The following is a 27,819-nucleotide window of genomic DNA, read 5'->3' as shown; positions in this document are numbered from 1 at the left end:
AAGAATCACTTACTGCACCCAGCTGAGACTGTAGTCACTTTCCTACTTTGTTTAACATCCTCGTGTTATCCCAGCCAAGAATAAGTTGTCAAATTTCCCAAATAAGGAAATCAAATACAGTCATGTATCTGATGTGAAGAAGACTGAAACTTCGAGCCAGTCTTTCGCTGACTGGTGTGAAACCGATTCTAAAATCACTTCTGAGCGACGACCCAGCGATCTGTTGGTTGTCGGCCGTTTACGTTGTGGAGAGATGCTACAAACCCAGAGTTCTCTTGTTTTCCTGTGTACAACAACTGACTGAACAGTTCAATCTGCCAGACCACAAGGGGAACTTTCTGCAATGTGATAACCTTTAGAATCAGTGAAATTAAATGAAATTTAAGGAGCCTCTCATAATAGAGAAACCCAGGAGAGTGGCCCAGAGAAAGGAAATTGCCTCTATCAAACACTTTTCACAGGCAAAGGATAGTCAAAAGTGTTTCACAGCCATTCAAATTACATTGTGGTCACTGCTGTTACCTAGTCAGATTCAGCAGTTAATTCAAACACCAAAGGAGGATCAGGGAGCTAGGCCAAACAGCCTAACTGGTCTGAACTGGTGTTTGTGCTCCACACACGCCTGCCCTTACCGCACCCCGCCTCTTCCTGTAACCCTATCTGTGTATTCCTGTAGTCCTTTCTCCCCCATCCATATTGCTCGAGTTGAAAATGGCGCCTCAGAAATTGGAACTCACTGCTTCCCGAACATTTTGTTTATCCTTCTGCTGTAGAAAGGGGACCAGGCAAATTGGTTTTGCATCTATGAGTTAGGCTTTTAGTCCTGGCCAGTACTGAGTCCAAGAAAAGTCTAAAGACAACTCAAACGAGGTGGAGCTTTAAGAGTTGGGGATTGGCAGAGCAAAGAAGGCTGCCCGGGTAGCGCAGTGGCACAGTGATTAGCACTACTGCCTCAAAACGCCAGGGACCCGGGTTCAATTCCGGCCTCGGGTGACTGTGTGGAGTTTGCACGTTCTCCCCGTGTCTGCGTGGGTTTAATCCGGGTCCTCTGGTTTCCTCCCATACGCCAAAAGATGTGCAGGTGAGGTGGATTGGCCATGCTAAATTGCCCCTTAGTGTCCAAAGTTGGGCAGGTTAGGTGGGATTACGGGGAAAGAATGTGAGTTAGTTGGCCCTAGAGATAATGGATGCACGGGTTATGGATTTCAACAGAGAGTGCAGTCAGGCAGAAGGAGAGTGCAGGGACCGTGGCTGCAGCAGAACAAAAGAGGAAGTTCAGGAGATATTTGACCCCAGCCACATCGGCAAAGACACGAACAAGAGTTGCCTGAAGTATGGAACTGTCCTTCGGTTGGTCGAGACACTGCATCATTTTCTGATGCGGTCCATATTTCTGCTGCCATTAATTGTCATACAGAACACAAAGAAGGCAATGTTTACCAAAAAAAGCAGAGGGACTGAAGATGTGAAATACAAATGGAATTGACCCTCTCTAGCTGCTTGGGCCTGGCAGCAACTGAGGAGTGAAAACACGTGAAGGATTGGGTGCAGAAACTTGATCAGCAATGGAAGCTGAGAAATAAATCAACCCCGTTACTAAAGTAAAGAAAAATTAGAGAATCAAACCCAATTTCCCAAGGCTTCTGCTCTCCTTTCCTTCAACAATAGTGGAAGCCACTCTTGTTGTCAACCTCCATCCCTCTCCATTCCAGATTCATTCAGTGATTTTCCCACCATCATTGATTGTTATTGTTTTAACACCTCTTACTTCAATGCAGTGATCTCCAGCAGCATTTCAAAAGGTCCGGTTAGGCATATATCATAGAATCAGAGTATCCTCGAATACCTACAGTGCAAAAGGAGGGTTCATCATGTCTGCACTGACCCTCTTAAAGAGCACCCTAACCTAGGCCCACCCTCCGTCCTATCCCCATAACCCCACCTACCCTTTGGACACTGAGGGGCAACCCACCTAACCTGCATATCTTCAGACCAGAAATCCCTCATTTTCACCTTTTCCTCACAAGAACAGGATCTGCCAGAGCGTCTGCATTCAAAACGTTAACCTGAATTTCCTCTTCATGAAACACACCCACAGGAACTCCAGAACGGTTCCAAACAATCAGAACCCTGAGGAAGGCTGCTAATAATGCAAAATACCTGCCTGGCCTGCTCATGGCACAAGTTCCCCACAAACCCTGCAATGTTTCCACATGGGATGCTAGAAATCTGCCATCCACGGGAAGTATTTTAAACTCGCCCGCAATCTATCATTTTGCTGTAAACGGGAAGGAAGTAATAAAAACATAAGTAAGATTTACTCAGCAGGATTTACTCCTAATTAAATTAGCTTTTGCCGGCTTGTATGCAGTTGTTTCACTGATCGCTGGTGGGTTGATATTGTGTTAGATTCTTGCATACACATCTATTGATTTCTTCTTAATCCGCCCATTTGGTCTAAGAGTTTCTTCCAGTTACTGCGCAGATCCTAGCAGCATTTGCGCACTATTGTGTCCCATTCAGCCTCTATTGGCTGCACTCCACTTTGGCGAAAGCAAAGGATTTTGTGGGGTCCTGTAAGCACTGCTGGCGGCCTTTCACACCATTTTCTTAATTAAAAAGAAAGTAAGGAGGTACTTGTGTTCATAAAATAGCCTTTCATGACTCCAGAATGCCTCAAGAAGCTTTACAGCCAAGGAAATACTTCTGAAGTTAAATTACTTCTGTGTCGGGGGAAACGCTGTGGCCAATTTAGGCATAGCAAGCCCCCACAAACAGTAATGTGATCTTTTATGCCAACCTCAAAGGGCAGACAGGACCTTGGTTTAAATCTTGTCTGAAAAACAGCACCTCCAACATCGGGTTTTACAGCACAGGAAAGAGGCCCATCGTGTCTGCGCCAATTTTCCAGCACTTGGTCCATGTGCTATGGCATTTCAAGTGCTCATCTAAATGCTTCTTAAATGCTGTGAGGCTTCCTGCCTCCACCACGCTTTCAGGCAGAAAGAGTGCCAGATTCCCACCACCCTCTGGGTGAAAAAGTTTCCCCTCAAATCCCCTCTAAATCTCCTGCCCATTACCTTAAATCTATGCCCCCTGGTTATTGACCCCTTTATTAAGGGGAAAAGTTTCTATTTATCTACCCTATCTATGTCCCTCATAATATTGTACACCTCAATCAGGTCTCCCCAAGCCTTCTCTGCTCCAAGGAAAGCAACCCCAACCTATCCAATCTGTCTGCATAGCTGAAATACTTCAGCCCAGGCAACATTTCCTCTGCACCCTTTCTAGTGCAATCACATCGTTCTTATAGTGCGGCGGCCAGAACTGCACACAGTACTCTGGCTGTGACCTAATAGGTGTTTCATACAGCTCCATCGTACTCTCCTGGCTTTTATATTTGATGCCTCAGTTAATAAAGGAAAGTATCTCATATGTCTTTTTAACCACCTTATCCACCTGTCCTTGCTTCAGGGATCTTTGGGCACGCACCCTCTGTACCTTTGTACTTCCTGGCATCCCACTGTTCATTGTGTACTTCCTTGCCTTGTTAGTCCTCCCAAAATGCATCACCTCCAACAGTGTGGCAATCCTTCGTTGCACGAGAGCATGGGTGAAATTCTCCGATATCGGCGCGATGTCCGGCGCCCAAAACGGCGCAAATCAGTCGGGCATCGCGCCGCCCAAAGGTGCGGAACCCTCCGCATCTTGGGGGGCCAAGCCCCAACCTTAAGGGGCTAGGCCCACACCGGACTAATTTCTGCCCCGCCAGCTGGCGGAAATGACATCTCCAGGCGGCGCATGCGCGGGAGCGTTCGCGGCCGCTCACGGCATTCCCGCGCATGTGCTGTGGAGGGAGTCTCTTCCGCCTCCGCCATGGTGGAGACCGTGGCGAAGGCGGAAGGAAAAGAGTGCCCCCATGGCACAGGCCCGCCCGCAGATCGGTGGGCCCCGATCGCGGGCCAGGCCACCGTGGGGGCATCCCCCGGGGCCAGATCGCCCCGCGCCCCCCCCCCCCCAGGACCCCGGAGCCCGCCCGTGCCGCCTTATTCCGCCGGTAAGGTAGGTGGTTTAATCTATGCCGGCGGGACAGGCATTCTAGCAGCGGGACTTCGGCCCATCCGGGCCGGAGAATCGCAGGGGGCGGGGGGGCCCGCCACCCCCACCGAATACCCGGTGCCGGAGAATTCGGCAACCGGCGGGGGCGGGATTCACGCCAGCCCCCGGCGATTCTCCGACCCGGCAGGGGGTCGGAGAATCTCGCCCCATAAGTCTATACTTTGTAAATATTAAATACAATTTCTAAATGTAGCCCTAGTCAATCCTCCTTTCGAAAGAATGCATCTTGGCCAGCTTCAGGCAGTACACTCCTCTGTTTCCCCCAGTGCTAGATCTGGACATGTCTTTGAGTTTGAAGAAAACAATGCATACTCCAGTTTATTGAGATCACTAAAGGGATCAATAGAAAATCTGTTGACGTCGTCAAAATAAAGGTCAATGAAATATTGATAACCTATCTCTAAATGTCATTTAGTAAATATTGTGTTATATATCATTATTTTCTTTCCATTTATAATTTATTGAAGTTCATGCATATACTGTGCACTTCCTGAATATGTTTTTGATTTGATTTATTATTGTCACATGTATTAGTATACAGTGAAAAGTATTGTTTCTTGCATGCTGTACAAACAATGCACACCGTACATAGGGAAGGAAGGAGAGACTGCTGAATATAATGTTACAGTTATAGCAAGGTGTAGAGAAAAGATCAACTTAATACAAGGTAGGTCAATTCAAAAGTCTGATGGCAGTAGGGAAGAAGCTGTTCTTGAGTCGGTTGGTACGTGACCTCAAACTTTGGTATCTTTTTCCTGATGGAAGAAGGTGGAAGAGAGTATGTCCGGGGTGTGTGGGGTCCTTAATTATGCTGGCTGCCTTTCTGAGTGTGGTGAACCACTGTAATAGGAGATGTAAGGTAAGACCTGCACTACAGGTTCGCCGGTAGCTCCTGCCGGCTGGCTCTGCCCACGGAGAACTGTATAAATATGCATGACCTCCAGTGCCCTGCCATTTCACCAGCTGCAGCAGGAGGCCACGCATCTGACTGTAATAAAGCCACAGTTGTACCCAACTTTAGTCTTTGTGCAATTGATCGTGCATCAATTTATTACAGTCAGATTTTCCACAGAATGGATATCAGAATTAAGCCCGATTGCTTGCAGCTGGATCCGCACTCGCCCAACGCCAGAAAAGACTTTACTCACTGGCTAGCATGTTTTGAGGCCTACATAAAGGCTGCGGACCCCGAGCCAACGGAGGCTCAGAAGATAAACGTCCTGTACTCCAGACTGAGCTCCAGCGTGTTCCCGTTGATCCAAGACACCACGAATTACACACAAGCAATGGAACTCCTTAAGGAACACTACGCGCAGAAGGCGAACACGCTCTTCGCCAGGCATGCACTCGCCACCCACTCGCAACTACCTGGTGAGTCCATCGAAGACTTCTGGCGGGCCCTAATTCCACTCGTCTGGGACTGTGACTGTCAGGCCGTTACGGCCGCCGAACACGCGAATCTCCTCATGCGCGATGCCTTCATGACGGGGATTGCGTCAGACTGCATCCAAGAACGATTACTGGAAGGGGACACGCGCAAACTGGCGGAGACGAAAACCTTGGCGCTCTCCATGATGGTCGCATCCTGTAACGTACAATCGTGCCCCTCCCGCCGTGCTGCCCACCCTTCTACTCCTTCCTACCCCTCCTGGACCCCGCCGACGACCTCCTCAGCTGGGGCCCTGCCTTCCCAATACGCCTGTGCCGCACGCCGATCCGCGCACCCCGGGGGTCCCCGCTGCTACTTCTGCGGTCAGCAGAAGCACCCCCCCAACACTGTCCGGCCCGCCCTGCAGTTTGTAAAGCCTGCAGTAAAAAGAGCCACTACGCGGCGGTGTGCCAGGCCCGTGCAGTCGCTGCGATCGTGCCCGCTATCGCCCCCTCCCCCATGCCAGATGCACAATGGAAGCCGCCATCTTCTCCTCCTGGGTCCATGTGCGACCAATGAGTGCCGCCATCTTGTCCCCCTTCGGCCACGTGCGCCCCATTGGTGCCGCCATCTTGTCCCGACCCCGCAATGTGTGCACCATGGGCACCGCCATCTTGTCCCCCACTGGGTCTCCGGACATCCCGACATCGGAATCGCACACGCTCACCACCCGAAGCATCCGATGGCTACCCGCAGCTCACTTCGATGACGCTGGACCAATCTCTCCCGCACAACCTGGCCACCGCGTCGACAACGGTTAACATCAACGGCCATGCGACCTCGTGCCTGCTGGACTCCGGGAGCACCGAAAGCTTAATTCACCCAGATATGGTAAGGCGCTGCTCCCTCGCGGTCCACCCTGCCAATCAAAGGATCTCCCTAGCCTCCGGGTCCCACTCCGTCCCGATCCGAGGCTTTTGTACAGTCACCCTCACTGTCCAGGGCATAGAATTTAGTAACTTCCGCCTCTATGTCCTTCCTAATCTCTGCGCTGCACTCCTGTTGTGCCTGGACTTCCAGTGCAACCTCCAGAGCCTCACCCTCAAATTCGGCGGGCCCTTACCCATCCCCCTTACCGTTTGCGGCCTCGCGACCCTCAAGGTCGATCCCCTCTCTCTTTTGCCAATCTAACTGCGGATTGCAAGCCCGTTGCCACTAGGAGCAGACGGTACCGCACCCAGGACAAGACCTTCATCAGGTCCGAAGTCCAGCGGATGCTTAAGGAGGGTATTATCGAGGCCAGCAACAGCCCCTGGAGAGCCCAAGTGGTAGTGGTTAAAACTGGGGAGAAACACAGGATGGTCGTGGACTACAGCCAGACCATCAATCGGTACATGCAGCTCGACGCGTACCCCCTCCCACGCACATCTGATATGGTCAATCAGATTGCGCAGTACCGGGTCTTCTCAACAATTGACCTTAAATCCCCCTACCACCAGCTCCCCATCCGGAAGTCGGACCGGCCATACACTGCCTTCGAGGCGGACGGTCACCTCTACCACTTCCTTAGGGTCCCTTTCGGTGTCACAAATGGGGTCTCGGTCTTCCAAAGAGAGATGGACCGAATGGTCGACCAGTACGGTTTGCGGGCCACCTTTCTGTACTTAGATAATGTCACCATCCGCAGCCATGACCAGCAGGACCATGATGCCAACCTCGATAAATTCCTCCGCACTGCCACTCTTCCCATCATTATAAAAAAACGGATCCTTTAACTCCTAGTGAATGATTCAGGAGATCAGGGGACCAGTAGCATATTGATGGTGTTACCAGATGAGTAGTCCAGAGACAGGAGTTCAAATCTCACCACAGATACCCTGGAGAATTTAGTAAATTTAATAAATCTGGAATTAAATGTGTTATTCCGTCATTTCACTGTAAGACCGTGAGAACGAGTGAATACTATGCTTTATTATCCAGGAACTCGCCTGCCAGTATCTGTTGTACAAATGAGTGCCACCCACAGTGGCCGGTCTATATATCCCCCCGGGGTTCCAGTACAGTACCTGGAAGTAGACTGTATTATCATTTCCAGGTCATAGGTCACAGCACTATACAGACAGTTCATACTTGGGTGAATACATTCACCACATTCACCCCCTGTTAAAAAAATCAAGACCAGCGGGGGTGACATGGGGTCATCAAATGTTCAGTCTGTCTGGAGGCCAGATCGTTCTTTAAGACCTCCTCAGCTCTGGCGGTGCGGTTGTTGCAGGTGGTGACTCCGGGGGCGTTGTGGCTGGAGCTGGAGCTTCAGTCCGGCGTGTCGGAGACGATTGAGGGGTGGGGTAGGCAGAGTGGTGGTGGGTGGCATCAGTGCAGGTTCGGGGCAATACAGGAGACCCAGGGAGGTGTAAGGGGTGCTGGGGGTGGCGATAGGCAGCGGGGGGATGGGCACGTTGGCAGGGGAACCAGAGAAGTGGGCATCGCTTGAACATTATAGATGAAAGGCTGTGAGAAATGTTGCAGAGTACCCAGCCTCTGCCTTGTATGCATGGTATATGGCTAGTCTCATAAAACGTCTGGTCAACAGTAGCACCACCCCAAGGTATTAATGGTGGCGAAGTACGGGGAAGACCGTGGCATTGTGGTGATTTCACTGGACTGATAATCCTGAGTACAATGGTTTCAATCCCACCATGACAGCTGGTGGAATTTAAATTCAGTTACTACATTTAAATTCAGTACAAAGAACAAAAAAACGTACAGCACAGGAACAGGCCCTTCGGCCCTCCAGGCCTGTGCCGACCATGCTGCCCGGCCGAGTCCCTCTATTCCCATCCTATTCATGTATTTGTCAAGATGCCCCTTAAATGTCACTATTGTCCCTGCTTCCACCAGGCACCCACTACCCTCTGTGTAATAAACTTTCCTCATACATCTCCTCTAAACTTTCCCCTCGCACTTTAAACCTATGCCACCTAATAATTGACCCCTCTACCCTGGGAAAAAGCCTCTGACTCTCCACTCTGTCTATGCCCCTCACAACTTTGTAGACCTCTATCAGGTCGCCCCTCAACCTCCTTTGTTCTAGTGAGAACAAACCGAGTTTATTCAACCTCTCCTCATAGCTAATGCCCTCCATACCAGGGAACATCCTGGTAAATCTCTTCTGCACGATCTCTAAAGCCTCCACATCCTTCTGGTAGTGTGGCGACCAGAATTGAACACTATACTCCAAGTGTGGCCTATTTAAGGTTCTATACAGCTGCAACATGACTTGCCAATTTCTATATTCAATGCACCGGCCAATTAAGACTTTTGTACCAGTCTGCCATGAGGGACCTTGTCAAAGGCCTTACTGAAGTCCATATAGACAACATCCACTGCCCTACCTGCATCAGTCATCTTTGTGACCTCTTCAAAAAACTCTATCAAGTTAGTGAGACACGACCTCCCCTTCTCAAAACCATGCTGCCTCTCGCGAATACGTCCATTTGCTTCCAAATAGGAGTAGATCCTGTCTCGAAGAATTCTCTCCAGTAATTTCCCTACCACTGACGTAAGGCTCACCGGCCTGTAGTTCCCTGGGTTATCCTTGCTTCCCTTCTTAAACAAAGGAACAACATTGGCTATTCTCCAGTCCTCCGGGACATTACCTGAAGACAGTGAGGATCCAAAGATTTCTGTCAAGGCCTCAGCAATTTCCTCTCTAGCCTCCTTCAGTATTCTGGGGTAGATCACATCAGGCCCTGGGGACTTATCTACCTTAATATTTTTCAAAACGCCCAACACCCCGTATTTTTGGATCTCAATGTGACCCAGGCTATCTACACACCCTTCTCCAGACTCAACATCCATCAATTCCTTCTCTTTGGTGAATACTGATGCAAAGTATTCATTTAGTACCTCGCCCATTTCCTCTAGCTCCACACATAGATTCCCTTGCCTATCCTTCAGTGGGCCAACCCTTTCCCTGGCTATCCTCTTGCTTTTTATGTACGTGTAAAAAGCCTTGGGATTGTCCTTGACCCTATTTGCCAATGACCTTTCATGACCCCTTTTAGCCCTCCTGACTCCTTGCTTAAGTTCCTTCCTACTTTCCTTATATTCCACACAGGCTTTGTCTGTTCCCAGTGTTCTAGCCCTGACAAATGCCTCCTTTTTCTTTTTGACGAGGCCTACAATATCTCTCGTTCTCCAAGGTTCCCGAAATTTGCCGTATTTATCCTTCTTCCGCACAGGAACATGCCTGTCCTGAATTCCTTTCAACTGACATTTGAAAGCCTCTCACATGTTGGATGTTGATTTACCCTCAAACATCCGCCCTCAATCTAGGTTCTTCAGTTCCCGCCTAATATTGTTATAATTAGCCTTCCCCCAATTTAGCACATTCACCCTAGGACCACTCTTATCCTTGTCCACCAGCACTTTAAAACTTACTGAATTGTGATCACTGTTCCCGAAATGCTCCCCTACTGAAACTTTTACCACCTGGCCGGGCTCATTCCCCAATACCAGGTTAATAAATAAAAGGACAATTAGGGAGACTTATAATTTTCAAAAAGTCAGTAATGGTGATGTTGTTTAATGTCAAGGAGATATGACTGCTCAGAAGGACATGACCCGTGTTACGACACCTTGGGCGAATGCATGGTCAATGAGGGTTTTTACACTTTTACCGACCTGGCTGGAGACATTTAAGGCAGAAGTTGCTTCCGCAGGCTAGCTTGGAGCATTCAAACCGCCCGGCTGAGAGCTGATGGAGAGAGCCTAGAGTGGCTGTGTTCTGCTTCCTCGAATTTCACAGAACTGAGACAAAATAGAGCTTGCTTCTTCTGCTCCAGAATCTTCCACAAGGCTCCACCAATGCCAATCGAGAATCCGTCACAGGCCCGATTGCAAACAAGTTAATTGGCTGCTGGCCAAGTCCATCAACATGGCATCACGGAGCATCAAGGGGAGACTTCGGCCAGTACGTTAGACCAGGGGGTGTTTTCAGTTTAACCACAGTCTGCAGGTATAAAACAAAATCTGTAATGTTGCAGGGACAAGATTAAAAGAGAAACACAAAACAGACACGGATTTGAACCAGTTTCTTAACCTGGCACGACTGTGACGCAGTATTAAGGTCTGCTAAAAACTGGCACTGTCTTCGTTATCAGGGGAGCTGAATGTTGTGATATTACCAGTGAACAGCTCTACTCCTTACCTTATGACAGAGGGAAATAAATCGATGTAGCACATGCGTCCAGTGAATATCTGGACAATTTGTTCCAATTGCTAAGCAATAGAGAAGATCAATCATTGCTTGGTTTACTGCTAGGTTTTCCGCTGATCTGGAGTCAGGCATTTATCTCAGGATTCTGTACAAAGTGACCTGGGTTTGCTTCTGGGGACCTCTTTCCCCAGAGTTACTGAGTGAGCAGTGGCACTAAAGAGTCAGGCCAATTTAGCAACTAAATATCACAACTATGCTACAGTCCTCGGGCGACCTTGTGCGTGATGCCGTAAAGTGTGTTGAAGGCATCCAGTGGCAGCTAGTTACTGCACTGCACTGTTTTCTCCACCGTGATAGATTGAACTTCTGAAAATAATTTCACTTCTAGTGCGGTTCGGAACTATGAACAACACTTGATCGGCTTTTGTGTTTCTGCCTGCCGCACGTCTTTAGGATTTCAGATTACAAACCTTGGGGAAACTTGAGGACAATCTGTGGAATCTTCAGGTTCCATTTCAAGGTTAGCGTCCCTGTCTGCTTATTAGAGCTGGATCATTAAGGTGGGTTACGTCAAGAACTATTTCTTTGCACAAAGGCTGGTGGAAATCTGGAACACTCTTCTGGAAAAGCTGTTGAGGCAATGAAAAATCTCAAAATGGAGAGTGATTAAGGGTAACAGAACCAAGGCAGCACATGAAATACATAACACACTTGGATGTTAGACCAACTTCAAAGACCCTGCTCCTGGTCCTATGCCTAACTAGGTCCCACAATCTTTCTACCTGTGATGGTGATATGTGATACTTTGCTTAATGTCTCTCCTGATGCCCCCCCTTCCCTTTTCAGGATATGAAACTAATGTTCTCTCGGGGTATGAGATGCAAATCCACAATAAAGCTATCACACAGGCTGTCCTGCTAGAATTAAATTGGTGGCAGAATGGCCTTTCCTCACTGGATTTTCTTAAATTCTTAAACCGAGGTTTGGGTTACAGCACAGGGTTTAATTTCCTGCTGAAGCACAGTAGTCAATGTACTTGCATAAAGTTTCATTTGTGTGCATTTTTTACATGGTTATCCTATTTATTTTAATTGCTTTTTGCTGCATGAATGAAAGTAGCAAAGAGGTTCTGAACCAATAGGATTTTAGTGGAAATGAGCTCAAAAATACATCCTGACACCAAGACACGCTTTGTTGCTGCAATGTTTCCAAAGCTCACAGCTCAACCTGTTTGAAGCTTGGTGGGGCAACCTTTAGTGTGGGCAGCTCGCTTTTGCTGTGTCCCATGATGCTCCAGACATGCTCTCAGTGATTGACTCAATGAGGCCAATCACATACATCGTTCTGCCTGACTGACACGCTGCGGCAATTCATAATTTTTACCTGACTGAGGCGATGAGCCAATCACATTCAACATTCTGCCTGGCTCATTGGGGAAACCAGGTCCTGTTTGCAGCATGTGGAGACAATAAACTGTTGGACTACCGTCCATCCAAGATGACTGGCTGGCTGACTGGACCAGTATTTAACGGAGGCGTGCAATCTGCTAGCTGTTACTCACAGCCAAGGTTTTGCTATTTATTGCTGGAAATAGAATGGTAGCTCTACTTGGGAAGGAGAGTTTAAAAGGCTTTGCTGAGAATTGGCTGATCAAGATCTTATCCTTTGGGGGACAGGCTGCTCATTGTCTCCCGAATGAGAAGAAGTGGATGATGAAAGGTTAATCCAATCCTATTGAGAAGCTGCCTTCTGTCTGTTTATAAATAGGAAGAGATTGCATTGCAGAACAAGTTGTCATTGTCTCATTGTAAGTGGCTGCACAGGAGGGAAAAGATTCCCTCTACGCCTAGAAATAGCAATCCGGCACCTCACTTTCGCGTTGGGGGAAGAGGGCCTCATATGTAACAGCAAGTGGGGATGTCTCTGCTCTGCCTCCCCCCCAATTCCCTTCCATGCCTGAAAGCTAAGCCTTAGTCGCACTATGGTTGAACTCTCACATCCCAGCCAAAAGAATGGTTGGTTCAGGCCCCAGTCCAGAGCCTTGCACGCGCTATCTTGACTGACACTTCAGTGCAATGCTGAGGAAATGCTGCTCTGTCAGAGCTGCCATCCCTCAGAAGGGATATTAAACCAAGGTCCTGCCTGCTCTCGCTCTTAAATTGACGTAAAAAAAAAATTACATGGCCAGGATTCTCCGATCCCGCATCCAAGTTCTGACGTCGGCGTCAAAAGCGGCGCGAGGCACTCCGGCGTCAACAGGCCTCCAGGCCCAGGTATTCAGCCCTTCCTAGGGGGCTAGTTCAGTGCCGGAATGGTGTCCGCTGCTCCGGCGCTCGAAAGCCGGCGCGCCATGGCTGTCGCGAGTTTACGCATGTGCGCCAAGGCCAGAGCGAGTCTGCGCATGCGCGTGGGTTCCTGTCTCCGCGCCAGACCCCGGGCAATATGGTGGAGCCCTACAGGGGCCCGGCGCGGAGGAACATAGGTCCCCCACGGAAATAGCCCACCCGCCGATCGGTAGGCCCCGATCGCGGGCCAGGTCACCGTGGAGCCCCCCCGGAGTCAGATCCCCCTGCCCCCCCACCAAGACGGCCCCCACAGCCAGAACTCCGAAGTCCTGCCCGGTAGGACCATACGTAGCCTACGCCGGCGGGACTCGGCCGAACTCGGCGCTTTTAACAGCCCCCGACCGGCGCGGTGGTGATCCCACGGGTGCCCGAGAACCGGATCCGGAGAATCGGCGGGCCGCCGTCGGAGCGGCGTGGCGCGATTCTCGCCCCCCCCCCCCCCCCCCCCCCCCCCCCGCCCGAACCGGCGATTCTCCGACCCTCAGTCCGAAAAGGTTAACCTCTTATTCCCAAACTATGACCCCTAATTCTGGACTGCTCCACCAGCGGGAGTCTACCCTGGCTAATCCTGTGAGAATTTGTAAGTTTCAATGAGACCCCCCCCCTTCACACTCTGCTAAACTCCAATGAATACAATCCTAACCGACTTAGTCTCTCCTAATAAGATAGTCCCAACATCCCAGAAATCAGTCTGATAAACCTTCGCTGCTCTCCCTCTGTAGCAAGAACATCCTTCCTCAGATAGGAGAACAAAACTGCACACAATGCTCCAAGTGTGCAATAGCACCCTGCTATTTGTGAACTCCTGATTTGTGCAGCTTGGCTGTTGTGTGTCCTACATGAAAACTGTGACTTTCATCGAGTGTTTTGGGGCAGTTTGAGTTGTGAGACGTGTTATAAAAGTGCAAGGCTTTCTTTCTGACAACTCTTTTTATGACAAGGTAGATTGTGAGTGTCATCATCACAACAGCTGTGCCCAGCCCTGTCGTCACCTGGCAACCAGATTGTGGTGATGTGCCTGTGCACAGTTCTGTATATAGTTAGTAATGCGACATCCAACCAGCCGGTGGTGATAGAGATCCATCACGTGACTCAAGACACCCGCCATTTGCTAGCAAGACGTGCAAGAAGACAGTCGCACAGAGTATCTCTAGGGGAATTCACTGAATTCATTTCGCTGCAATCGTCTGTCGAGTAGTTCCTTAGTTATTTTTTCCATGTGTTTATTTATTTATTTTAAAATAAATTTAGAGTACCCAATTAATTTTTTTCCAATAAAGGGGCAATTTAGCGTGACCAATCCACCTACCCTGCACATCTTTGGGTTGAGGGGGCGAAACCCACGCAGACACGGGGACAATGTCCAAACTCCACATGGACAGTGACCCAGAGCCGGGATCGAACCTGGGACCTCGGCGCCGTGAGGCAGCAATGCTAACCACTGCACCCCCATGCTGCCCTAAACGTGTTCATTCATAAATTATCTTTATAGTTAATAAACTATGTGTTCTGTGTACATCATTACAACAGTTACATCACAGAACACAACATGCACGAGCATTTCCGAGCAGGGGTCACCAAGCAGTAGGAACACCGACTGCTGTGGACAACTGTCAGGTCCCCACCAGTGTATCGGCAACCAGATAACTCAACACGGACCATGAACTTGGGATCTTCTAGTCTCTGTGGATTGGTAGAATGCCAAAATTGCCTGTACCTACCAGGGGTGCTGGTTCTGAGCTGCAAATGGGGTGAGGTGGGTGGAGTGACTGGGTGAAGTAGAGGGATGGATTCCCACTCCTAAATTAAGGAATGGCTGAGCTGTCCCAAATTTCATGGAGACTCCAAATCTTTGTTAAATCCCTTGAAAAGTGCAAGGTTACGTTCTAGCAATGATCATAAATATAAAGAGGGAGCCGCTACTGGCTAACAAGGCACAAATTCCGCTATAATCCTTGACCTGCCTAAAGCACGGTTTGTGTTCTGAGAGACTCCCTTGGTGTTGGGTCAAATGAGGGCAAACTCCTGAGCATGGTCTGGCTAGGTTTATCAGCTCTGCTGGCTTTTATTTCGGAAGAGGTAGCCTGAGGCACCCAATAATTCTTGAGGTCCCATTGATCTCTCTTGAATACTTGTTGTTTAAATTGCTAAAATTGCCAACCTTCAACAAACTCTGCCAGAAAGCTGAATAAATAACTGAGCTGCCTTTCTGACAGCGCAGGTAATCCGTACTGGTAATGGGGTGTGATGAGGATACAGTGGGGCGTGATGTCTGACTCATAACAGGGAATAAAAACAGAAAATGCTGGAAATATTCAGGTCAGGCAACATCTGTAGATGAGGCAACAGAGTTAACGATACCCTGAAAGCATTTGATACTCCCGACATTAAGGTTCAACATATAATTGTCCTCCCTTAAATTGATGCGTGCACAGCAGTCCTATGTTAACTCAATGCTCTTACTTCATGGGCAGAATTTAATGCTCTCCACTAAGGCATAGTTTGGTGAGGGGAGGGCACTTAATCAGGCGGAAGGTTAACGGGTGGAGACCCTGCCACCTTCCCACCTCTGCCACAAAGGTTATCCTGTCCCGCTGCCAATTAAAACCCTTATATGTGTGATTACTGACCAGTTAAAGGCCTCATCCTGCCACCACTGGTACTCTCTCTCAGCGGCAGGCAGGGGCTTGCCATGTGGGGAGCCCAAAAAACTATGTCGGAGGTTGCTTGCAGGCTTCTTTCGTTCAATGGCGCTCAGTCTCTTGAACAAGGGATTTGACAATTTGAAAGTTGGGCCCACTGAGAGCCACTTCCTCACCCTTACTGCCAGCCCCCATCTCCCCATCGGTCAACTGTGGCTTGGCTCCCTAGACCACCCTGGTTGTTGGGCAGTTGCATTATTGGTAGCAGCCACCACTCCCCATGGCTGCCGCAATGATGGATTAACATAGAGGGAGTTATAGGGCCACTGGTAAAAGTCATCATAATGCAGCCGCTGGGCTGAAAAAATGCAGCTTTACTGGCAGACGGGTGCATGGCAAAGGCAACCAAACCGGGCAGCACTATAGCACAGTGGTTAGCACAGTTGCTTCACAGCTCCAGGGTCCCAAGTTCGATTCCCGACTTGGGTCACTGTCTGTGTGGAGTCTGCACGTTCTCCCTGTGTCTGCGTGGGTTTACTCCGGGTGCTCCGGTTTCCTCCCACAAATTCCGAAAGATGTGCTATTAGGTAATTTGGACATTCTGAATTCTCCCTCCGTGTACCCGAACAGACGGCGAAGTGTGACGACTGGGGGCTTTTCACAGTAACCTCATTGCAGTGTTAATGTAAGCCTCCTTGTGACAGTAAAGATGATGAAATTTAATTACATTTATTAACCATCGAACATCAATCCGGGTGTTGGATTGTATTGGGGGGAGGTGTAAATGTTGGGCGGGATTTTCCGACCCTGCGGCGGATCGGAGAATCGCTGTGGGGAGGAGCAAATCCCACGCTGCCGGGCCGCCGGTGCGGTCGCCACGGCGCCGGTCAGGGGCCGCTCAACACGGTCCCCACGGCGATTCCTCGCGCTTGACAGGCCGAATGCCCGCCGAGTTCGGCCGAGTCCCGCCAGCATTGTTCGCGTGTGGTCCTACCCAGCGGGACCTCAGCATTCTGGCTGCAGGGGCCGTCCTGGTGTGGGGGAGGGGGGATCTGACCCCAAGGGGGGGACATCCACGGTGGCCAGGCCCGCGATCGTGGCCTACCGATCGGCAGGCGGGCTAATCCCGCGGGGGGGGGCCTATGTTCCTCTGCGCCGGCCCCCTGTAGGGCTTCGCCATGTTGCCTGGGGGCCGGCGCGGAGAAGGCAACCCACGCGCATGCGCAGAACCGCTCCGGCCGTGGCGCGCATGCGTGGACCCCCACCGGCCGTGGCACATTTGCGCGGACCCGCGCTGCCCGTGCAGGCACCCGTAATGGCAGCTGGAGCTGTGCAAAGTGCGCGAGTGCCATGCTGGCCCCCTGTGCGGCGCAGGATCGCTGCTCCTAGGGGCCAGATGGTGCCGTCGTAAAACGCTCCGGCATTTACGACGGCGTCAACATTTAGCCCCATAATCAGAGAATCCCACCCGTTGTCTCATAGTCTAAATTATCCACATTATCTAAATTTTATCTTGCAGTTAATTATTTTACCACAGTATGAACTATATACAGTATCAATGAAATTGTGTGTCGGGAGTGTGCGGTGCCGTGTGTCGGGAGTGTGCTGTGCCGTGTGTCGGGAGTGTGCTGTGCCGCGTGTCGGGAGTGTGCTGTGCCGCGTGTCGGGAGTCTGCTGTGCCGCCTGTCGGGAGTGTGCTGTGCCGCGTGTCGGGTGTGTGCGGTGCCGCGCGTCGGGGGCGTGCGGTGCCGTGTGTTGGGAGTGTGCGGTGCCGTATGTCGGGAGCGTGCGGTGCCGTGTGTCGGGAGTGTGCGGTGCCGCGTGTCGGGAGTGTGCGGTGCCGTGTGTCGGGAGTGTGCGGTGCCGTGTGTCGGGAGCGTGCGGTGCCGTGCCGTGTGTCGGGAGTGTGCGGTGCCGTGCCGTGTGTCGGGAGTGTGCGGTGCCGTGTGTCGGGAGGGTGCGGTGCCGTGTGTCGGGAGGGTGCGGTGCCGTGTGTCGGGAGCGTGCGGTGCCGTGTGTCGGGAGCGTGCGGTGCCGTGTGTCGGGAGCGTGCGGTGCCGCGTGTCGGGAGCGTGCGGTGCCGCGTGTCGGGTGCGTGCGGTGCCGCGTGTCGGGAGGGTGCGGTGCCGCGTGTCGGGAGGGTGCGGTGCCGCGTGTCGGGAGGGTGCGGTGCCGCGTGTCGGGAGGGTGCGGTGCCGCGTGTCGGGAGCGTGCGGTGCCGCGTGTCGGGAGCGTGCGGTGCCGCGTGTCGGGAGCGTGCGGTGCCGCGTGTCGGGAGCGTGCGGTGCCGCGTGTCGGTAGGTGCGGTGCCGCGTGTCGGTAGGTGCGGTGCCGCGTGTCGGGAGCGTGCGGTGCCGCGTGTCGGGAGCGTGCGGTGCCGTGTGTCGGGAGCGTGCGGTGCCGTGTGTCGAGAGGGTGCGGTGCCGTGTGTCGGGAGGGTGCGGTGTCGTGTGTCGGGCGCGTGCGGTGCCGTGTGTCGGGCGCGTGCGGTGCCGTGTGTCGGGCGCGTGCGGTGCCGTGTGTCGGGAGCGTGCGGTGCCGTGTGTCGGGAGCGTGCGGTGCCGTGTGTCGGGAGCGTGCGGTGCCGTGTGTCGGGAGCGTGCGGTGCCGTGTGTCGGGAGCGTGCGGTGCCGTGTGTCGGGAGCGTGCGGTGCCGTGTGTCGGGAGCGTGCGGTGCCGTGTGTCGGGAGCGTGCGGTGCCGTGTGTCGGGAGCGTGCGGTGCCGTGTGTCGGGAGGGTGCGGTGTCGTGTGTCGGGCGCGTGCGGTGCCGTGTGTCGGGCGCGTGCGGTGCCGTGTGTCGGGAGCGTGCGGTGCCGTGTGTCGGGAGCGTGCGGTGCCGTGTGTCGGGAGCGTGCGGTGCCGTGTGTCGGGAGCGTGCGGTGCCGTGTGTCAGGAGCGTGCGGTGCCGTGTGTCGGGAGCGTGCGGTGCCGTGTGTCGAGAGGGTGCGGTGCCGTGTGTCGGAGAGTGCGGTGCCGTGTGTCGGGAGCGTACCGTGCCGTGTGTCGGAGAGTGCGGTGCCGTGTGTCGGGAGCGTGCGGTGCCGTGTGTCGGGAGCGTGCGGTGCCGTGTGTCGGGAGCGTGCGGTGCCGTGTGTCGGGAGCGTGCGGTGCCGTGTGTCGGGAGCGTGCGGTGCCGTGTGTCGGGAGCGTGCGGTGCCGTGTGTCGGAGCGTGCGGTGCCGTGTGTCGGGAGCGTGCGGTGCCGTGTGTCGGGAGCGTGCGGTGCCGTGTGTCGGGAGCGTGCGGTGCCGTGTGTCGGGAACGTGAGGTGCCGTGTGTCGGGAGCGTGCCGTGCCGTGTGTCGGAGTGTGCGGTGCCGTGTGTCGGGAGTGTGCGCTGCTATGTTCTGGGAGTCCCGTCTCTGTTTTAAGCAGAGTCTCTTGCATTTATTTTGTTGGTTAAATTGCTCAGGACCAGCACATGTGCAATGATGTGAAAATGGTGACCCGAATCTCTGGCTTGAGGAGGTCAATATGAGAAATACAATTCATTTTCCCAACCTGGGCCAGCAATGATCAGAAAGAATGGTTCTGCAGGATTTTGACTTCTGGAGGTAGCAACAAAAATGTGCTGTTTTTTTGGGTTGTCTATCTTGGTTGAAAGGTGCTAAGAAATATGAGTCTAAAATCACTTTGACTTGGGCGGGGTGCTCTTTCTAGGGGCCGGCACAGACTCGATGGGCTGGGTGGCTTCCTTCTGCACGGAAGATTCTATGATTCACTAATGATTTGGACTGTTTCCTTCCATGAAAGAATAGGTCCTTCCTGTTACTGATGTTCTCTCCTTTTCTTTCCCTTCAGCTCCCCCAAGGTTCATGAAAGTTCCCAGTGACCAGATTGGCGTTTCAGGAGGAGTGGCATCGTTTGTTTGTCAAGCGACAGGATCCCCCAAACCTCGAGTCACGTGGAACAAGAAAGGAAAGCGAGTGAGCTCCCAGCGTTTTGAGGTACGTATCCGCACTGATTAGTGGATGTTTTCTGACAAGTGCAGGTACGAATCAATTAATACTGACCCCAGAATGTAATAGGTCGCCAAGACTGCATTCTTTCCACTCAAACACTGGAGTTTCAGATCCGCCCAATCAGACTGCCTTCCCCTATCGTTGATGTGGGTGTTGATTACTAGCTTGAGCTCTAGAGATCAACGTTTGATATCCAAGGTAGAATCGCAGCAAAAAATAAACAACTTATATTTATGTAATGCTTTTAATGTGATGAAATGTCCTGAGGCGTTTTTCAGGAGCATTACTAAAGAAAGTATGACACCTCGCCAATAAAGGAGATATGAGGCCAGGTGACTAAAATCTTGGTCAAAGAGGTAGGTTTTAAGAAGTGTCTTAAAGGCGGAAAGCGAGATAGAGGGGCAGAAGATTAAGACCATAAGACATAGGAGCGGAAGTAAGGCCATTTGGCCCATCGAGTCCACTCCACCATTCAATCATGGCTGATTTCAACTCCATTTACCCGCTCTCTCTCCATAGCCCTTAATTCCTCGAGAAATCAAGAATTTATCAACTTCTGTCTTAAAGACACTCAACGTCCCGGCCTCCACCGCCCTCTGTGGCAATGAATTCCACAGACCCACCACTCTCTGGCTGAAGAAATTTCTCCTCATCTCTGTTCTAAAGTGACTCCCTTTTATTCTAAGGCTGTGCCCCCGGGTCCTAGTCTCCCCTGCTAATGGAAACAACTTCCCTACGTCCACCCTATCTTAGCCATTCATTATCTTGTAGGTTTCTATCAGATCTCCCCTCAACCTCCTAAACTCCAATGAATATAATCCCAGGATCCTCAGACATTCATCGTATGTTAGGCCTACCATTCCTGGGATCATCCGTGTGAATCTCCGCTGGACCCGCTCCAGTGCCAGTATGTCCTTCCTGAGGTGTGGGGCCCAAAATTGCTCACAGTATTCTAAATGGGGCCTAACTAATGCTTTATAAAGCTTCAGAAGTACATCCCTGCTTTTATATTCCAAGCCTCTGGAGATAAATGACAACATTGCATTTGCTTTCTTAATTACGGACTCAACCTGCAAGTTTACCTTTAGAGAATCCTGAACTAGGACTCCCAAGTCCCTTTGCACTTCAGCATTATGAATTTTGTCACCGTTTAGAAAATAGTCCTTGCCTCTATACTTTTTTCCAAAGTGCAAGACCTTGCACTTGCCCACGTTGAATTTCATCAGCCATTTCTTGGACCACTCTCCTAAACTGTCTAAATCTTTCTGCAGCCTCCTCACCTCCTCCATACTATCTGCCCCTCCACCTATCTTTGTATCATCGGCAAACTTAGCCAGAATGCCCCCAGTCCCGTCATCTAGATCGTTAATATATAAAGAGAACAGCTGTGGCCCCAACACTGAACCCTGCGGGACACCACTCGTCACCAGTTGCCATTCCGAAAAAGAACCTTTTATCCCAACTCTCTGCCTTCTGCCTGACAGCCAATCGTCAATCCATGTTAGTACGTTGCCTCGAATACCATGGGCCCTTATATTACTCAGCAGTCTCCCGTGAGGCACCTTATCAAAGGCCTTTTAGAAGTCAAGATAGATAACATCCATTGGCTCTCCTTGGTCTAACCTATTTGTTATCTCTTCAAAGAACTCTAACAGGTTTGTCAGGCACGACCTCCCCTTACTAAATCCATGCTGACTTGTCCTAATCCGACCCTGCACTTCCAAGAATTTAGAAATCTCATCCTTAACAATGGATTCTAGAATCTTGCCAACAACCGAGGTTAGGCTAATTGGCCTATAATTTTCCATCTTTTTCCTTGTTCCCTTCTTGAACAGGGGGGTTACAACAGCGATTTTCCAATCCTCTGGGACTTTCCCTGACTCCAGTGACTTTTGAAAGATCATAACTAACGCCTCCACTATTTCTTCAGCTATCTCCTTTAGAACTCTAGGATGTAGCCCATCTGGGCCCGGAGATTTATCAATTTTTAGACCTCTTAGTTTCTCTAGCACTTTCTCCTTTGTGATGGCTACCATATTCAACTCTGCCCCCTGACTCTCCGGAATTGGTGGGATATTACTCATGTCTTCTACTGTGAAGACTGACGCAAAATACTTATTTAGTTCCTCAGCTATTTCCTTGTCTCCCATCACTAGATTACCAGCGTCATTTTGGAGCGGCCCAATGTCAACTTTTGCCTCCCGTTTGTTTTTAATGTATTTAAAGAAACTTTTACTATCATTCCTAATGTTACTGGCTAGCCTACCTTCATATTTGATCCTCGCTTTCCTTATTTCTCTCTTTGTTATCCTCTGTTTGTTTTTGTAGCCTTCCCAATCTTCTGACTTCCCACTACTCTTTGCCACATTATAGGCTTTCTCTTTTGCTTTGATGCATTCCCTAACTTCCTTTGTCAGCCATGGCTGCCTAATCCCCCCTCTGATAACCTTTCTTTTCTTTGGGATGAACCTCTGTACTGTGTCCTCAATTACTCCCAGAAACTCCTGCCATTGCTGTTCTTCTGTCTTTCCCACTAGGCTCTGCTCCCAGTCGATTTTCGTCAGTTCCTCCCACATGCCCCTGTAGTTACCTTTATTTAACTGTAACACCTTTACATCTGATTCTACCTTCTTTCTTTCAAATTGGAGATTGAATTCTACCATATTATGATCACTGCCTCCTAAGTGTTCCCTTACTTTAAGATCTTTAATCAAGCCTGGCTCATTACATAACACTAAGTCCAGAATGGCCTGTTCCCTCGTGGGCTCCATCACAAGCTGTTCCAAAAAGCCCCCCTGTAAACATTCAATGAATTCCCTTTCCTTGGGTCCACTGGCAGCATTATTTACCCAGTCCACCTGCATATTGAAGTCCCCCATGATCACTGTGACCTTGCCTTTCTGACATGCACTTTCTATTTTGTGGTGCATTTTGTGTCCCTGGTCCTGACCACTGTTAGGAGGCCTGTACATAACTCCCATTATGATTTTTTTGCCTTTGTGGCTCCTCAACTCTACCCACACAGACTCCACATCATGTGACCCTATGTCGTTTAGTGCTATTGATTTAATTTCATTCCTAATTAACAAGGCAACCCCGCCCCCTCTGCCCACCTCTCTGTCTTTTCGATAGGTTGTGAATCCCTGGATGTTTAAATACCAGTCCTGAACCCCCTGCAATCACATCTCTGTGATGCCTACCACATCATACCTGCCAGTCACAATCTGGGCCACAAGCTCATCTACCTTGTTCCGTACACTGCGCGCATTTAAATATAGCATCTTTAATTCTCTATTGACCGTCCCTTTTCGTTTTCTTAGTGTGGTGGACCTTGGTTTACTGAGCCTTTCCATACACTGTGTCATATTTTGTGGGATTGGGACTATCGTAACCTCTCCTGAGGTTTTGTCTTCTCGTGCTTTTTTGTATTCCTAAGCAGCTACGCTTCCCACTGATTACTTCACCTCTTGGTTCCCTGACTTTCCCTTCCCCCCCCCAATCTCTAGTTTAAAGTCCTATTGACCACCCTATTTACTCTTTTCGCCAGAACACTGGTCCCAGCTCGGTTCAGGTGGAGACCATCCCAACGGTATAGGTCCCCCCTGTCCCAAAACTGATGCCAGTGTCCCATGAAAAGGAACCCCTCTTTCCTACACCACTCTTTCAGCCACGTGTTAACTTCCCTTATTCTTGCCTCCCTATGCCAATTTGCACGTGGCTCAGGCAGTAATCCGGAGATTATGACCCTTGAGGACCTGTTTTTTTAATTTGAATCCTAGCTCTTTATAATCTCTAAACAGGTCCTCTTTCCTAGACTTGCCTATGTTGTTGGTACCGATATGGACCACAACAACTGGATCCTCCCCCTCCCTCTCCAGTATCCTTTCAAGCCGGTCAGAGATGTCCCGCACCCTAGCACCAGGCAGGCAACCTACCATGCGGGACTCTTTATCCTGCTCACAAAGGATACTATCTATCCCCCTGATAATAGAATCCCCTACAACTACAACTTGCCTATTTACTCCCTCCCCTTGACTCATCCTTCCTGCAGCCCTGTTCGCCATCCACACAGGGAGCAAGTGCCTCATACCTGTTGGACAGGGTCAAGGGCTGAGGCTCCTGAGTTCCTGACTGCTGGTTCCCTTTACCTGCCTGACTTGCAGTCACACCCTGCTGTCCCTGGCCACTGGCAGGATTTAAACTATTTACTCTGATAGGTGTGACTGCCTCCTGAAACACAGTGTCCAGGTAAGTCTCCCCCTCCCGGATGTGCCTCAGTGTTTGAAGCTCAGACTCCAGCTCATCAACTCTGAGCCGGAGCTCTTCGAGCAGCCAACACTTACTGCAGATGTGGTCGCTGCAGCTCGCAATGGGATCTGCCAGCCCCCACATCAAGCACATCACCTGACCAGCCATCACTAATTAATTAATTAGTTTAATTTAAGTTTACGAGTTTAGCTGTGTTTTTTTTTAAATTTGGGGCAAATTTGCTATCAACCAATCAGATCACAGCTTCCGTCTGACGTCATTTTTGGGAAAAGAAACTGGAAAACAGGAAGTTACCATTAGGTTTTTATACTCACAGAGACTGCTCCTCCTCCTCCGAACGGCTCCCAAAATTAGGCCCGAAGAAAGAGAGAGAACCAAACAGTCGGGAAAAAGCACCTTCTCCCACTCTTCACCGAATTACCTCACTGCACTAAATGACCAAATTCTCACTCTGTCTGTGTCTCACTCACTCAGGCTGTGTCTCCTTGACCAGCACAATGCTTACTAAGTGCGCTTTCTGTCTGTCTTTAGGATGACTCACACTAAAACTTCAAAGAGAAGAATACAATGTGTACCTTTGTGCCCCTTAACAGGCCTCAGGTGACTGCCAGATAACTGCCTCTCAGCAATTAGGGTGGGGGCAGCTTCAGCCAATCAGACACTAATTTACACTGCACTTTAACTGAAAAACAGCGCAATTAGATTAACCACTTACCTTTCCTGGTTACCTCACTGCACCAAATTACCAAATTCTCACTCTGTCTGTGTCTCATTCACTCAGGCTGTGTCTCCTTGACCAGCGCAATGCTTACTAAGTGCGCTTTCTGTCTGTGTTTTATACAGACTTTAGGACGGCGCACACTAAAACTTCAAAGAGAAGGAAGGAACCTCCAGAGCCTAGGGCCTAGACAACTGAAGGCCTGGCCATCAATGATGCGGTTATTGTTATCAGTGAACTCAGCCCCTCCTGCAGTAGACTTTTTGACATGGATTCACCTGTAATGCTTTAACAACGAAGATTTATTTTTCAACATTTTCTGCCATTGTCTCTCAAAACTGGAACACACAGATCCAACACATGGATCACTGTCTCTTTGAAAAGTTTTGATTTTTCGCACCACCCACCTACCATGCCAGGTCTCCTCGCTGCTAGATCATTCCGTGGTGTCACCAGTTGGGAGTCACCGATGTCCCAGTGTGTGTCTCCAACTGCAAGAAAAGTCAACTTTGGACTAACTGAGAGTCAGCACTGAGTCTTTGCCTGGTCAAGAGATTCGGAGATGGCTGTCATGGCAACCGTCAATCGTCATGGGCCCGACTGACAATTGACTTCTCAGGGGTCTTATTAACAGGCAGTGAGGAGGGGATATAAAATATGTGGTGTCCACAGAGGTCAAAAGCTTCAAAATGTGTGTTGAAAGTAAAAATCCAAAGACACACTTGTTTTGTTACCTGTAATAATTTCAGGAGGCGTGTAGTTAAAGGCCAGACTGATTTATTTTAAACTGAAGGTAAAGCCATTACACTGACTCAAAAACAGTCGCTCCAGGTCTGGGAGCAGCATTTAAATGTCCTCCTAACGAGCCCCAACTAGACAGGCTCTGTCCGCTCACCACGGGAACTCGTATTCTACGAAGCCCACGGGGAAATCAACCAGTGAACCCCAGGGTCCTCGTGAGGATTATCATATCCCTCTTCCCTCCATTCTGAATTATCCTCCTCATTCCTGCTGCAATGAGGCCTTTTTGTTGCTTGGCACAAGACCTCGAGTCGGCAGCAGGTGGAGTCGGGTCGGGGGCGTGAAGCAGACTGGGGATCGTCACTTCCTTGAGCGCCGAGGGACCACAGACAGAAGTTCACCCTCAGTGCTGACCTCCGGCAGAGGATCAATTCCCTCGGTCTCCATTTTGGACTCCGAATCTTCATCAGCAGGGGGCGGTAGTCACAACAGGCGTCAAGGACATCATCGCTACTGATATCATCTCCGTTGGAATGGGTTCCCTGCTTTGGTGAACCAGGTGTTTTTTCACAGCCTCCCCTTGGACTTTTACTTTGAGAAACTGGACCAGTCTTTTGCAGCTCGACTTCTGGGATCCATTGGGAACCATCTCGAACGATGTGCACAAAAGACGGCATCTCCTGTTCTGTTCTGATGGTCCTTTCGACTCTTTTGGTCTCGTAGTTTCTTTTTTGGGTCTTCTGCTTTGACTTCACCGCCACCCCCCAAGTTGGGAAACAGCAGGTTGAGCCTGGTGCGCTGTCGTTGTCCCATTAACAATTCTGCTGGTGCGATATCCGTTGTCGTGTGCAGCGAGGTTCGATAATCAAAGAGGAACCGGGCCAATCTTATATCCAGGGAACCAGCAGGATGTTTCTTCATTCTGGTTTTGAATGTTTGAGCTGCCCGTTTGGCGAGGCCATTAGGCAATGGATGGTACAGCGCCGTTCGGATATGCTTAATGCCGTTCAACTTCATGAACGTCTGAAATTCTCCACTGGTAAAGGGGGTACTATTATCGGATACAACGACCCCTGGTATGCCATGGGTACAGAAACTTTGCCGGACCTTTTCTATTGCTGCATGAGAGGTCGTTGAGGATAGACGTGATTATAATAAGGAATATCGATCCCACGAATGGGTCAGCGAGGTCAACATGCACCCGTACCTATGGTCTTCCTGGCCATTCCCATGGGTGCAAAGAATCCTAAGGTGGGAGCTTCTGGTTCTCCTGGTACAAGAAGCACTGCTTCGCCAGATTCTTTATGTCTCTATCTAGTCCAGGCCACCAGGCGTACCTCCTTGTGAGCATTTTCATCTTGGATACCCCGGTGTGTCCTTTGTATAATTTCGCCAGGATTGGGTGCCGACCTGGGCGAGGATCAATTACTCAGGCTCCCCACAGGGTGATGCCATCTTTTATACTCAGCTCCTGTCATTTAGTGAGGAAGGGCTTCATGTCATCTGTGGGATGCCCTCGGATTCCGATACTGAGGATCATGTGGTGCGATTTTGCCAGTGTGGGGTCCTTCTGGGTCGAAGCTTGAATCTGCTTCATGGATACTGGCAAAGGTATCCAGGAAGTTCAAGGTCATGACTTCCAATGCCGGCAGAGAGGCCAAGCTTGTGGGCAGCAGGAGGCAACTCCGGGCATCCGCTTTGGCAATGTGTGTTTCTGGGCAGTTCTCGAGAGGGCATTAATAGGCCGTTAACAATGTCCAACATTAGGGGCTTTATGGTGGCGCTGTGGGTTAGCGCTGTGGCCTCACGGTGCCGAGGTACCTGGTTCGATCCCGACTCTGGGTCACTGTCCGTGTGGATTTTGCACATTCTCCCCATGTTAGCATGGGTTTCGCCCGCACAACCCAAAAATGGGCAAGCTAGGTGGATTGGCCATGCTACATTGCCTCTTAATTGGAAAAAATGAATTGGATACTCTGAATTTATAATAAAAAGAAACAATGTCCAACATTGGATCCAAACTCAGGCGATGGGGGAATCGCTTTATCCTTGAAAAGGCCCAGCACGGTTTATGGTCTGTTACGATTGTGAAATCTCTCAGGGGGTTCAAAGCCCCCAGATACATTCCCTCTGGGCAGAGTGGTAACCTGGTACTGCTGGTGTCACCTGGGCATCCTGGCAATGCCTAGGTGATGCTGCCCCTGGCAGGGCACTGTCAGGTTGCTAGGCTTGCACTGCCAAGCTGGCATTTTCTGTGTGGCGATGATCAGGCTAGGGGCGTTGCCGGGGGGGGGGGGGGGGGGGGGGGTGTTCCAGGGACCCCCTTATAGTGAGTCAGATGTGGAGGATGGTCCAGGGGCCAAGTTGTGGGCTCGAGAGATCAGGTTACCATTTAAAAATGGCGGCCCGACCCCTTGCTTCACTGAGGAGTTCT

The 27,819-nt window shown here is 50.5% G+C and overlaps 2 protein-coding genes across 3 annotated transcripts in view; both read left to right on the top strand.

The window, feature by feature from the left end:
• The window catches only part of kdm4b (lysine (K)-specific demethylase 4B), a 1,116,292-nt gene that overhangs the window by 358,650 nt on the left and 729,823 nt on the right, over nt 1-27,819 (top strand). The gene's annotated exons all lie outside the window — the stretch shown is intronic.
• LOC140394813 (receptor-type tyrosine-protein phosphatase S) overlaps nt 1-27,819 on the top strand; it is an 80,117-nt gene that overhangs the window by 51,635 nt on the left and 663 nt on the right. Inside the window, exon 2 of the mRNA XM_072481995.1 lies at nt 19,497-19,642. Coding sequence (XP_072338096.1) covers nt 19,497-19,642 — 146 coding nt within the window. The remainder of the gene's footprint in view (nt 1-19,496; nt 19,643-27,819) is intronic.

This window comes from Scyliorhinus torazame, chromosome 18, assembly GCF_047496885.1.
Source record: "Scyliorhinus torazame isolate Kashiwa2021f chromosome 18, sScyTor2.1, whole genome shotgun sequence".
Taxonomy (NCBI): Eukaryota; Metazoa; Chordata; class Chondrichthyes; order Carcharhiniformes; family Scyliorhinidae; genus Scyliorhinus; species Scyliorhinus torazame.
This window is presented reverse-complemented; position numbering and strand designations above follow the sequence as displayed.